At 34.7% G+C, this 12,646-nt stretch overlaps 1 protein-coding gene across 10 annotated transcripts in view; it reads left to right on the top strand.

Moving 5' to 3' along the window:
* Positions 1-8,897, top strand: part of Klhl5 (kelch like family member 5) — a 69,150-nt gene extending 60,253 nt beyond the window's left edge. For all 10 annotated transcript variants that reach the window (XM_046449563.2, XM_046450046.2, XM_046449644.1 and 7 more), the window contains 3 exons: positions 1,782-1,994; positions 3,808-3,979; positions 7,795-8,897. In XM_046449563.2, the coding sequence (XP_046305519.1) occupies positions 1,782-1,994; positions 3,808-3,979; positions 7,795-7,851 (442 nt within the window). In that variant the 3' untranslated portion in view covers positions 7,852-8,897. The remainder of the gene's footprint in view (positions 1-1,781; positions 1,995-3,807; positions 3,980-7,794) is intronic.
* The last annotated feature ends 3,749 nt before the right edge of the window (positions 8,898-12,646 follow it).

The following is a 12,646-nucleotide window of genomic DNA, read 5'->3' on the forward strand; positions in this document are numbered from 1 at the left end:
TAAATAAACAAGTTGACATAATTTCCTGTTTTTATTGTAGTAGACACTGTCATGTGAGAAGAGAAATGAGTTCTAAATCTTGCATGGAATTTAATTGAGTCAGGTGATATTTTTGAAAATTAAAAATTCTATCAAAAACTTTAATTTCAAATGAACAATTTTGGGAATACCCCTGCGCCATTCATCTGTAAAATCCTATTCTTAGAAGACAACTTGAAAACCACTGCTTGAGATAATGATTCTTCATGAAATGTTAACAACACATTTAATTCTTTTTTTTTTTTTTTAATTTTTTATTGTTGGCTGTTCAAAACATTACATAGTTCTTGATATATCATATTTCACAATTTGATTCAAGTGGGTTATGAGCTCCCATTTTTACCCCATATACAGATTGCAGAATCACATCAGTTACACATCCATTGATTTACATATTGCCATACTAGTGTCTGTTGTATTCTGCTGCCTTTCCTATCCTCTACTATCCCCCCTCCCCTCCCCTCCCCTCCCCCCCCCTCCCCTCCCCTCCCCTCCCCTCCCCTCCCCTCCCCTCTTCTCTCTCTGCTCCCTCTACTGACATTCGTTTGTCCCCCTTATATTATTTTTCCCCTTCCCCTCACTTCCTCTTGTATGTACTTTTGTATAACTCTGAGGGTCTCCTTCCATTTCCATGCATTTTCCCTTCTCTCTCCCTTTCCCTCCCACCTCTCATCCCTGTTTAATGTTAATCTTCTTCTCATGCTCTTCGACCCTACTCTGTTCTTAGTTACTCTCCTTATATCAAAGAAGACATTTGGCATTTGTTTTTTAGGGATTGGCTAGCTTCACTTAGCATAATCTGCTCTAATGCCATCCATTTCCCTGTAAATTCTATGATTTTGTCATTTTTTAATGCAGAGTAATACTCCATTGTGTATAAATGCCACATTTTTTTTATCCATTCATCCATTGAAGGGCATCTAGGTTGGTTCCACAGTCTAGCTATTGTGAATTGTGCTGCTATGAACATCGATGTAGCAGTGACCCAGCTATTCCCCTTCTCGGTCTATTCCCTAAAGACCTAAAAAGAGCATGCTACATTTAATTCTTAATATTAACTCAGTATAAATGTTATTTGTACAATTTTAAGATCTGCTAAAAATGCTGTTTTCTAAAAGAACACAAATAGAGACAATTTTTCTTTAAATACTTATACCATGCTTACTACATGCTAAGCACTGTAATTATTAATAATACTGTGATATCATGCTTATAGATGATGAAATTGAGGCACATAGAAATTAAATAATTTGTCCACAATCACAAGGAGTAAGTGAAGAAACTAGCATTCAAATCCAGATAGTCTGGTTCAAGAATTTATGCTCTTTATCACTGGACTATATCATTTTTACAGGGAAGACCCATGGTAAGAGGGTAGAGGGCCCCAAAGCCTTCTCCACGTGTGTGTTTTATCTATTCTAAGACACATTTTTTTAACATCTCTAAAATTACAATGCCTATTGCAGTCAATGGTGACTTATCAAAGAGATGGCAGCTATTAAATAGTTGTCACTGCTTTCATGTGCAGTTATGTTTTCTTTTTCATGTATACAGGGTGATATATAACATATACAAGTGTCATTTAATTGTTAGATGTCTTATTTCTTAATGGCACATAAATTGACAGTGTCTCTGACAACTGGGCATCTTAATTCAATGAAATACCATAAGAATAGCCTCTCTGTCTTAAGCAGAGCAACAGCACTATTTCTTATTTATCATTTCTTGTGTTCTTTTTACAGACTTTATGCAGTTGGTGGTCGTGATGGAAGTTCTTGTCTCAAATCAGTAGAATGCTTTGATCCTCATACTAATAAATGGACACTGTGTGCACAAATGTCAAAAAGGAGAGGCGGCGTAGGAGTAACAACCTGGAATGGATTGCTGTATGCTATTGGAGGACACGATGCTCCTGCATCCAACTTGACTTCCAGACTCTCTGACTGTGTGGAGAGGTAATTTTCTGAGAAGGAAAACTAGGGGGAAAAAAATCAAATATAAGACTGTAGTATCTCCAGGATAATTGATAACTCTACTGAATATCCATCATGTGAGAGTGGTTCTCTGGGAGTTCTGTAGGCATGGATTGTCTGCTCTAGCCATCTCTTCTTCTGTCTGCCAGCAGCCTACTCAGATTCTTCTCTCATCATGTTACTCTGCTTACTTAAACTTTACCTTAGAATTGATTGCATAAATTATTAATTGAAGCATATGGCAAACATTTATTTTGTGCCTGTTTTGTACTGGATGCTATACCTACTAAGAAAAGGAGCTTAATGAAGTTCAGAGAGAATGAGCTAGAGGCTGGAACCTAAATAAAAAGTTAAAAGGATAGAGACATTTCTGACATATTTGTATACAAAATGAAATAATATAAAATTTTAAAAGGCTAATAATATATCTCTCTTTTTTTATGTGTGTGGTCCTGAAGATCAAACACAGGGCCTCACACATGCTAGGCAAGGACTCTTCCATGGAGTTATATCCCCAGCCCTCTGCAGCCCTTTTTAGTTTTTATTCTGAGACAAGGTCTCACTCAGTTGTCCAGGCTGACTTCAAATTTGTAATTCCCCTGACTCAGCCTCCTAAGTCACTGGAATTACAGGTGTGCACCACTGCACCCAGCAGAGGCTAGTAACAGATCTTAAAAAGCTTAATCAAGTCATTCAAACTGATTACACAAAGCTCAACTTTGGGGCCAGAGAGCCTAATACTGGGAGATTTGGATGGTACATGAGGTACCCATGTCATACATTCATTCTAGTCTAGGAATGAAGAGTATTGAATGCATTTTAGAGGTAGAATCAACAGAAGCATGTATGAACACTCTAAAGTAGAAAAGAATGTGGCTCATACAGGAAACTGAAAGGCAGCCATTGTGACCAGAGAGCAAAGAGCAATGGAGATAGCGACAGGAAGGAGTTGGAGTGGATGGGGACAGATTATATAGGGTCTTGAGACATTATAAAGGATTTTGATTTTAAAGAGGAATTGGAAGTTAATGAGTGCCCAAGAAACAAGGACTTTATCATATTTTTTAAAGATGAGGGTGATTTATTAAATAAGTTGTGACTAGAAGGATAAAAAGAAAAATCAATGTTTGTTGATAATAATGAGCACTCTGTAGAATAATAAGACTTGGTTCTTTCTTGAGAAAGCAGTCAAGTTATACCTTGTTCTTCATCTGTATGGGGATAAAACATGCTTGTCACATGTTATAATTCAGGAAGGGAATGTGGAAGACTTTATACACTTTACCCCATAAATTATGGGCTTACTATAGTACTATATCCAGCAAAATTATGTTCATTGATAGAAGAGATATCAAAAAAAAAAAAAAAATAGGTCATCTTAGCCAGAAGCATCTGCTCATCGAGAGACCACTTTGGGTGTCTAGTTAAGATGCTTCATGAAAGGGACAAGAAGATCTAAAATGGGCAACTACAAGATTGAGGGTATAAGTCATCATATATATAGCTTAATGTGCTGGCACATTAATTTTTCTACATTTTCAATAGGGAGTTTAAGGCCTTGACTTAGTTTTTAGTATTTATTTATGTTAGCTCCTTTTAAGTGTTACACATATGCTAAATTAATCTATAATACTATAATTTAAAATATTTAAGAAAATACTGATCTTTTCTCTAAAACATGTTGAAATGATTTTTTTAGTTACATAGCAGACAAGAAGACTTAAAGGACAAAACTATTTTTACATATAATATTTTGAGAACAATGTCAGCTCCAGTTCTAAAAATTTTCTTTCAGATATGATCCCAAAACAGATATGTGGACTGCAGTGGCATCTATGAGCATCAGCAGAGATGCGGTGGGGGTCTGTTTACTTGGCGATAAATTGTATGCTGTTGGAGGATATGATGGACAGACATACCTTAACACGGTGGAGGCTTATGATCCCCAGACAAATGAGTGGACCCAGGTATAGCCTTTTCATTTTCATTATCATACTCTCTTTTTGTGAAAATAATTTTTGGTAAAGAACCACTCAACTTTGTCCAATATTGAAATGTATTACATGGATATGATAAGGTCACCTCTTGATTAAATATGAAAAAACAAGAGACAATATTTAATTTTAAAATATAATTAAAATCCAAAATTACCTTCAAAGTAAAAGTTAATACTCAAAAGAAATTATTCATTGATCCCATCATTTTCTTGGTGAAATGTTCTGGCACTGATAGAGCTGATAGGGCCACAAGAGGGCTATCACAGAAGGAGGAGAAAGAATGAAAAATAAGAAGCAAGAACAGAATCAGAGAAATTTGAATAATTTGCCCATATACGAGCGATACTTTTTAAATACGGAAGCATTGATATTTGAGAGCTAATTAAATTAAATCACAACCTGATAAGATGGCAACCCTAAATTACATTAATGAATAAGAAACTGGGCATGGCAAGCTTTTAAACAGAAAGAATTCCATATCTGTTTCTGCGGAAGCTAAACACTCATAAGAATCCTCATCACCAAGACTAGAATCAGGACTTTGTGCTTATAAACACCCAGTTCAGTATTTGGCACATAAAGACAATAACTGAGTCAAGGTTTTCTTATATGCAGGGAGCAATGGTAAGTATATCCCCCAAAAAACTTCTGAGAATCTGATTGTCAAAGAACTGACTCAGGTAGGTGAGAGATATATGTGCAAAGGAAGAACCTACAGATGAGGGAGGGGATATTAAGTATATCTTCAGACAAAAGAAGTGATTGTTGGGATGGCATTAGTGAAGAAAAAGTGGGATTTTTTAAACTAAGCATCAATCTGAAGTGATCCAATTCAAAAGGTTAGAAATAAAGGAGAAATTGTGTGAGAAAACATGGAAGAAATGTCACTGACACAGAAATACACAAGACGTATTGAGGGAAAATGGCTGGTTATAAACATGCATGCTAGAGAGGAGGAGCTTTTTTAAAATATTTTTCAATACATTTATTTTATTTACTTATTTTTTATGTGGTGCTGAGGATCAAACCCAGGGCTTCACATTTGCTAGGCGAGCACTCTATCGCTGAGCCACAACCCCAGCCCGAGGAGGAGTTCTTAATGGAGAAGAGGTTGGATCAGAGTAGAGCCCTATAAAGGCCAAGCTAATTAGTTTGGTAATCAGCAGCCAGCAGAGGATTTTACCCAAGAGAGTAATACTGTTGGGCTCAGTGTAAGTTGGGTTAGGGCAGGGCAGCAGAGATACTGGATAAAAGGAAAACATTTAGAAGATTGCTTCCATTGCAAGGCTACAAGTGTTAAATATAGATGAAGTCAAGAGATATTACCATTCCCACCAACCAGTCCTTACAGACCCACACTTACTGGGTTGGACTGGAAGTGTGGCCTCTGAAGAAAGCAACAAAGGAATGATCAGAGAGAGTCTTAGGGCTAGTGGAATAAGATAGTCACAGGAAGGAGAGCGTTTCAACTACATAAAGAAGAATGGAAATTCATCATTCATGATGTTGTGGGGCCCTCTGAGAATGTGACATAAGCAGAAGCCACCACACAATTTAAAAGGTGTGGGAGCTAAAATAAATTGACATTTATTGTGCACATTATATGTATCATGCGGTAAGCACTTCACATTAAAAATGTATTTAATCCTCTCAACAACCCTGGAAGGTGTAAATGATCTTATTTCTACTGTATAGGATAAGGAACCTGAGACACAGAAAGGTTAAATAGCTAACCCAAGATCACATAGCAAATAAATGGTAGGATTAGAATTTGAGCCAAGGACTTTTTTTCACAGTAGAGATGACAGCAAGAGGGTGAGAGAGATTCTGGTAGAAAAAACAAGCAAAACTTTTGAGCATCTTCTTGAAAGAAGGATGGGAAACAGAATTAAGAGTAAAGACTGGTCATCCAGACTAGAGGGATAATATTACCTCCCGTGGCTTGAGAAAAAGATGAGAATATGAATACAATGGTACAGGGAGTTTTTAAGTGAAGAGAAAGGTAAGAAAAAGACTCTGTTACTACCTCCTTAATTTTATTTCTTAAGTAAATAAGATCTCTTGGAGAAAGATAAAAGGGATAAGATTGAGGGTTTGATTGAGGGTTTAAGATTACAGCTGCAGGATTTCCTTAGAAATTACATGATTATTAAATGCAGATACAATTTAAAAGGCTTACAAAACATTAATTGTATTTGTGTTTAATGGCACTGGCCTATCCTCAGGTTGGCAAACAACTTCTCATGAGCCCAGTGTAGCCTTATACATGCTTTTATAAATAAAGTTTAATTAGAACAACAACATCAAAAATAAATTACATAATTACCTGATGTCAGCCTCCCATGATGGCAGAAGTAGTTGTGAATGACTATGAAGAAGTCCAAAATGAGGTAGAAACTCTCTTTTTCTGAGAAGTACTTGATTTAAGCCCTTATATCAGTTATAAGAAACTCTGTTAGCCAATATTTGACACTTGTTATAACAGATAATTAATACTTTATGCTAAAAATCAGCTAGTATCAAAATCAGTAATCTGGATCACATAGCTATTTTGCTTATATTCCACCACTAATTCTCTTTTAAGGCACCTAAAAATGTGAATTTATACCCATAGAATCTGAGAATAAATGTTTTTCTCTCAATGTTTAACATATGGACAAGAGGTAATTCATATAGGGACTAAAATGAGATTACAAAGTCTCAAGCCACCACCTACCCCACTACCAGCCTTGACTCAAAGCACAAGGTGACTGCAATGTATTCCTGAAGTCTAAAAGCTAAGCTTTCTAGTTGGTTGTCATGACAATATCACCTATTGACAGTGTGGAGGCTTAATATCTTGGGAAAAATATATTGAGAAAAGCTGCTAAATACAAACTGACATTTGGTTTAAATGATTTAGAGGTTATAGATTCTATAATACTATAATAGATATGATTTTAAAATAGGTTAATTGATTTTTTTCAAGGAGAAACAGTAATCAAAACTGATTCAGATGGAAAACGACTGAGAATTCTCTTACAATTAAAGTCTGGTCATTCTCAAATGGTCATGGGGGTGATGGTAGGGGTGGCAGAATAGGCAGTCAAACTAATTAGGAAGTCATCTTGCTATTAAAGATTTGACAGAAAACACTTTCTTATACCCTTACACACATAATAACAAAGCAAACTTTCTTAGTATTTTGCTTTAGTCACCCCAACCCCAAATGCTAACATTTTAACACACCTGCATAGATTCTTACTGTGTTCAGAATGCTGTTCAGCTTTAATTGTTGAACAAGTAATCTTTAATCTTGTCCAAACCTTAATTTCAGCTATGAATTGCCTAGTGTCTTGGGTATTTTTAAGAAAAAAAGAGGACAATAAGTGAAAGATGTAAGAATTGTTCCTTATCTATAAATTAAGATTATTGCTTAGATTCATTCAACAGGTTTGTTTCCTCTCCTGCTAGAGGGTTGTATGGGTAGTATTTGTTTGGTGACAGCGTTACTTAAAGTGTTCAACTTTTTTTTTTCACATCCATATTGTTCATCATTTTAGCCAAATATAATGTTTCATATAACTAATTCCTGAGCCATCTTTAAAAAATCACCTTTAAAAAAAATGAGTACCACTAATCTGGTAATATGCCCAAAACAATTTAGGCTGAAAATCTGACACCAAGAGGGCAGGTCACAGTAGGGCTGAGGAAGCAGGTCTTTGCCAACAAGTAAACTATGTCACTATTTCAATGGGAGTAATATCCTCCAAATCCAAATATATCTCTTTTTGTTTCTTTTTTAGGTTGCTCCACTGTGCCTAGGAAGAGCTGGAGCTTGTGTTGTGACTGTAAAATTATAATTTAGTGCTTTGTTTTCTAAATGAAAATATCTTCTTCCTTTATTAATTTACTACAATTATTCTACTATCAGTGGATATGTTTTTAGTAAATGTGCAATATTCCTGGGCACAGAGTGCCTCATCTCAAGCTGAAATGTTGAAAAAAAAAAAAAAAGCAAGGAGTGGATGGACCAGGATTAAAACTTTCATTTCTTAGTAAATCAAAACTACAGCTGGTGGATTGTGAACATATGTTCCTGACATGAAACATAAAGAAAAAAGTGCTACTCCAAAACAATCCAGTGTTAACCAGAAATTTCATTTCTTCATAGTTTAGCCCATTTTACTTACATTATCCAGATTGATTTTATTACAGCACAAACATCATTAAAAACTTCTAAAATATTATTTTGTAAGTTCATCATACATGAATTGCAGTAATTTTTGTTTAATCATAATCACTACTTCTGACATACTGAAGACTATACTATCTAGTTTTTTCAACTACACTATGTATGCTTTGGTTGTGGATTTTACCTCTAAAATTGGCGTAGTCCAATGGGGGGGGGGACACTAAAGCATTAGAACAACAATGACCAAATAAAACAATATGATCTTTGGGGTCTGTTTAAATCTTCATTCCATTATATTTAGATTCATCAAGAATTACATGTATGATGTTCTTTAGTTGAAATTTAAACATGACAGTTTACATTAAATATATGCAAACTTATGTAGAGAAAATAAATATTATATGCCCTTTACTGTTCTTTCACCTAACTAGTATTTAATTACATGAATTTGTTTTGTTTCCTTTTCTATTACAAAAAAATTGTTTGATTTGTCTTTTGATATTGACAGAACAGGATGTTATTATGTTCAAGTTTTGTGTTTGCCTCTTCTGACTTGTCTCTTACGTTTTGACACAGTTAGTAATCCATCATGCATCTTTGTAATCAAGCAGTTTGGAGGGATCGGGCTAATTCAATATTTGAAAAATAAGTCTAAAGTGTTTGTTACCCAAAGTTTTGTACATTTGTAAACTCTAATTACATCTGTGAATGTCAGTACTCTCCCTGAATTGTGTATTGTTTGCAAAAAAAATGCACGGGGCAGTAACATTTTTTTATATTTCCTACTAGTCATTAATGAATCTTTATATAAAATGAGTCTAAATTCTCATCTTTCAAAATTCATTAAAAGTTGGAGCAAAATCTCTTTTTAAAAAAATGAACTTATTTTGAATGCACATGAAATGTTTCTGTCTAGGAACCCAAGAAAGGAAGTGCTTCTATTTCCAAATCAAATCCAACAGTCATTTTACTGATGTGGTCACTAAGAAAATAATGGTGATAGTGATTTGTCATGTATCAATATTTTACATGTTCATTTTGAGTGTAAGTTCATTATTTTCCTGGCAAAAGATTTGTTATGAAGTATATTTATGTATATTATGAAGTATATTTAAGGGAAGGGAGGTGAAGAGCAAAAATCTAATAAGAAACAAAACAAAAATTTTAGTAACAGAATCCTCATTACATCCTCACCTCCTTGAGGAAGCTGAAATCTTATGATCGTTTCTTGGAACACTCATTATCTGCTCTAGTTCCCTGTCCCACAGAAGACTCATGTTAAAGTAAAGGAACTAATTCTCCCCTCCCAGGACTTGTTTTCCTTTATGGAATTTCCTACTCTAATTCAGGGCCTCTCTAGTGCAGTTTTGTAGGCAGTAGCACCTGCTCTCCTGGGTATCATTAGACCCATTTCTTTTCAAGTGACGGGGAATTGACCAAGACTTTCATTTAGCTTCTAGTCCCGATCCTATAATTTTAGAGAAAAGCATGGCTCTTTCTTGTGTCCACATTGCTGCCTTGGCTTTTATTATTAGCCTATCCATTGAGATATATGTCTAGGTACTGTTTATTTTAATTCCAATTAATGACCACTTTATGAAAAATAATACTAACAATTATTTAATGCTTGTTATGAACAGAAGTCAGTTTTTTGTATGCATTAATTTTCTTAATCTTCACAACAACCACATAAGGTAGATTCTGTTATTATTTCCTTTCTTACAATTAAGGAAACAGGCAGAGAGTTAACCCCAAGAGTATATGTAGCAAGTAAGTGGCAGAGCAAGGGTTCACACACACACACACACACACACACACACAGTCTGACTCGGAGTCTTCACTCCTACCATTCTTGCCTCTGAGTAGAAAAAGAGAGGCTTGTTTTATGTGAGTAATCATTTGTTTGGGTAAAAAGAAAAACTAAAGGAGTTTATGCTCTTTAGCAATAAAATTTACACTAGTCACACCCCATCATAAAATTATGGTTCCTTAGTTTTTAGGGAAATTTTTGTTTAACTCATAAAATTCTATATATATTTTTCTTGAGAAAAATAAATGTAATAAAATATGGCATACATTTAAGTTCCATAAATACTAGATAAATTGCATAGTTGCTTGAGTAACTAAACTATAAATGAATTTATTTGTCAAAAGTATTATTGCCAATGGATTAGAAAACCTAGATAAAATGGACAAATTTCCAGAAACATACAAATTATCAAAACTGACTTAAGAAGAAAATTTTTTAAAAAACCGAAGAGACATGACAAGAGGCTGAATTAGTAATCAAAAACTTCCAACAAAAAAGTACAGGACTACACAGGTTCACTGGTGAACTCTGCCAAACATATAAAGAACAATTGACACCAATCCTTAAACCCTTCCCAAAAATGGAAGAGGAGGGAACAATTTGTAACTCATTCTGTACAGCCAGCATTACCTTGATACCAAAACCAACACAAGAAAACTATAGACTAACATCCCTATGAATATAGATGCAAAACTCAACAAATACTCTGTCCAAATCCAACAGCCCTTTAAAAGGATTATACACCATGACCAAAGTAAGATTTGTCATAGGAATACAAGGATGGTTTAATGTACAAAATCAATGTAATACACCACATAGTAAAATGAACAGAAAAAAAAAAATACTTCCATTTATAGGAAAAAAACACTTGACAAAATTCAATACCCTCTCATGGTAAAAGGAGGGGTGGAAAAAGCAAAAATGTGAAGAGAAGGGCATTTACTTAATCTGATAAGAGAGACTCTTAAGCAAACCCAATTTTACTGCTAAAGAGCATAAACTCCTGTAGTGCCAAGACTATTTAATGTCTTCAACAAGTGGAGGTGAGACAACTAGATACTCACAAACAACAACAAAAATGGAGTCAGGCCCTTACTTCATACCCTGTACAAAGATCGATGCAAAATTGACCAAAGGTCTAAATACAAGAGTTACAACCCTAAAACTCTGAGAAGAAAACAGGCATAAATCTTCATCATGTTAGATTTAGCAGTAGTTTCTTACATATAATAGCTAAACCTCAAGCTGCAGAATACATAAATTAGACTTCATTACAATTGAAAGCTTCAGTGTATCAAAGGACACTATCATAAAAATGAAAAGCTAACTCACCAAATAGGAGAAAATATTTGTAAGTCACATAGCTGGTAAGGGACTAATATCCAGAATATAAAAGGAACTCCTACATGTAACAACAAAAAGACAACCCAATTTTAAAATGGGCAAAGGACTTAAACATTCCTCCAGTGAAGATATACAAAGGGCCAACAAGCACATGAAAAGATGCTCGCATCATTAGTCATCATGAAAATCAACACCACAATGAGAGATCACTTCATACCAACTGAAATGACTATAATTTTAAAAACATAAGTGGTGGAAAGGAAGTGGAGAAATTGGAACTTTGATTCATTGCTGGCAGGGATGTGAAATGGTGCAGCTGCTGTAGAGAACAGTTTGGCAGTAACTCAATAAGTTAAACAGAATTACCGTATGACCCAGCAGTTCCACTCCTGGCTGTGTAGCAAAATGAACTGAAAATGTGTTCAAATGAAAACTTGCACACAAGTTTAGTAACACTAGGCAAAATAGCCAAAAGTTAAGAACGGACCAATGTGCATGAGCTCATGAATTGGTAAGCAAATGATGCATACACACAATGGAATTTATTCAGCCATAAAGTGGAAAGAAGTACTAATACATGCTGTGACATGGGGAAGCCGTGAACATGTTATGCTAAGTGAAAGAAACCAGATACAAAAGGCCTCATGTACAATGATCCCTTTTATATGAAATATCCAAAATAAGCAAGTCCATACAGAAAACAGATTAGTGGTTGTCAAAGAGGAAGGGGGAGTGGGAAGTGACCATTGAATGAATAAGGAGTTTGGGGATGATGGGAACGTTCTGGAACTAGTTATTGTGATGGTTTCACAACATGGCGAAGAGTACTATATGTCACTAATGGTAATTTTTATGTTTATTTTACCATAATTTTTTAAAAAAACTTTCATTAGGTACATTACAAATTATTTTTTGAACATAGTGATAAGCATCCTATACACATCACTAGAATTAAACTCTGGATTTATACGCATCCTAAAGAGGATTTTTTTTTAAGTGTAATTTATGAATAAACACATTTTTTTTAATCTGACAGACTAAGCGAGAGACGGTGACAAACGTAAGAGGGAAGTTGGAGTGGGAGCTCTTCCTCAGTGCAAAGGCACATAATGGGCTTTTCAGAACTGTTTCTAAAAGAAGGATATCATTCCATAAACTGTATATTATTTGAAGTTATTAAGACATCTTAACTCTTACTCAGAAACAAATATGCAATAAAATAATAGTTTTATCATGCCTGGGTTATACATTTCTTTGTGATATTTTTATTATATTTCATTTTGTAATTGGAGTACAAAATATATATACC

Source organism: Marmota monax, unplaced genomic scaffold (genome assembly GCF_021218885.2).
Source record: "Marmota monax isolate L192 unplaced genomic scaffold, Marmota_monax_Labrador192_F-V1.1 WCK01_AAM20220418_F8-fsc00025, whole genome shotgun sequence".
NCBI classification, from domain to species: domain Eukaryota; kingdom Metazoa; phylum Chordata; class Mammalia; order Rodentia; family Sciuridae; genus Marmota; species Marmota monax.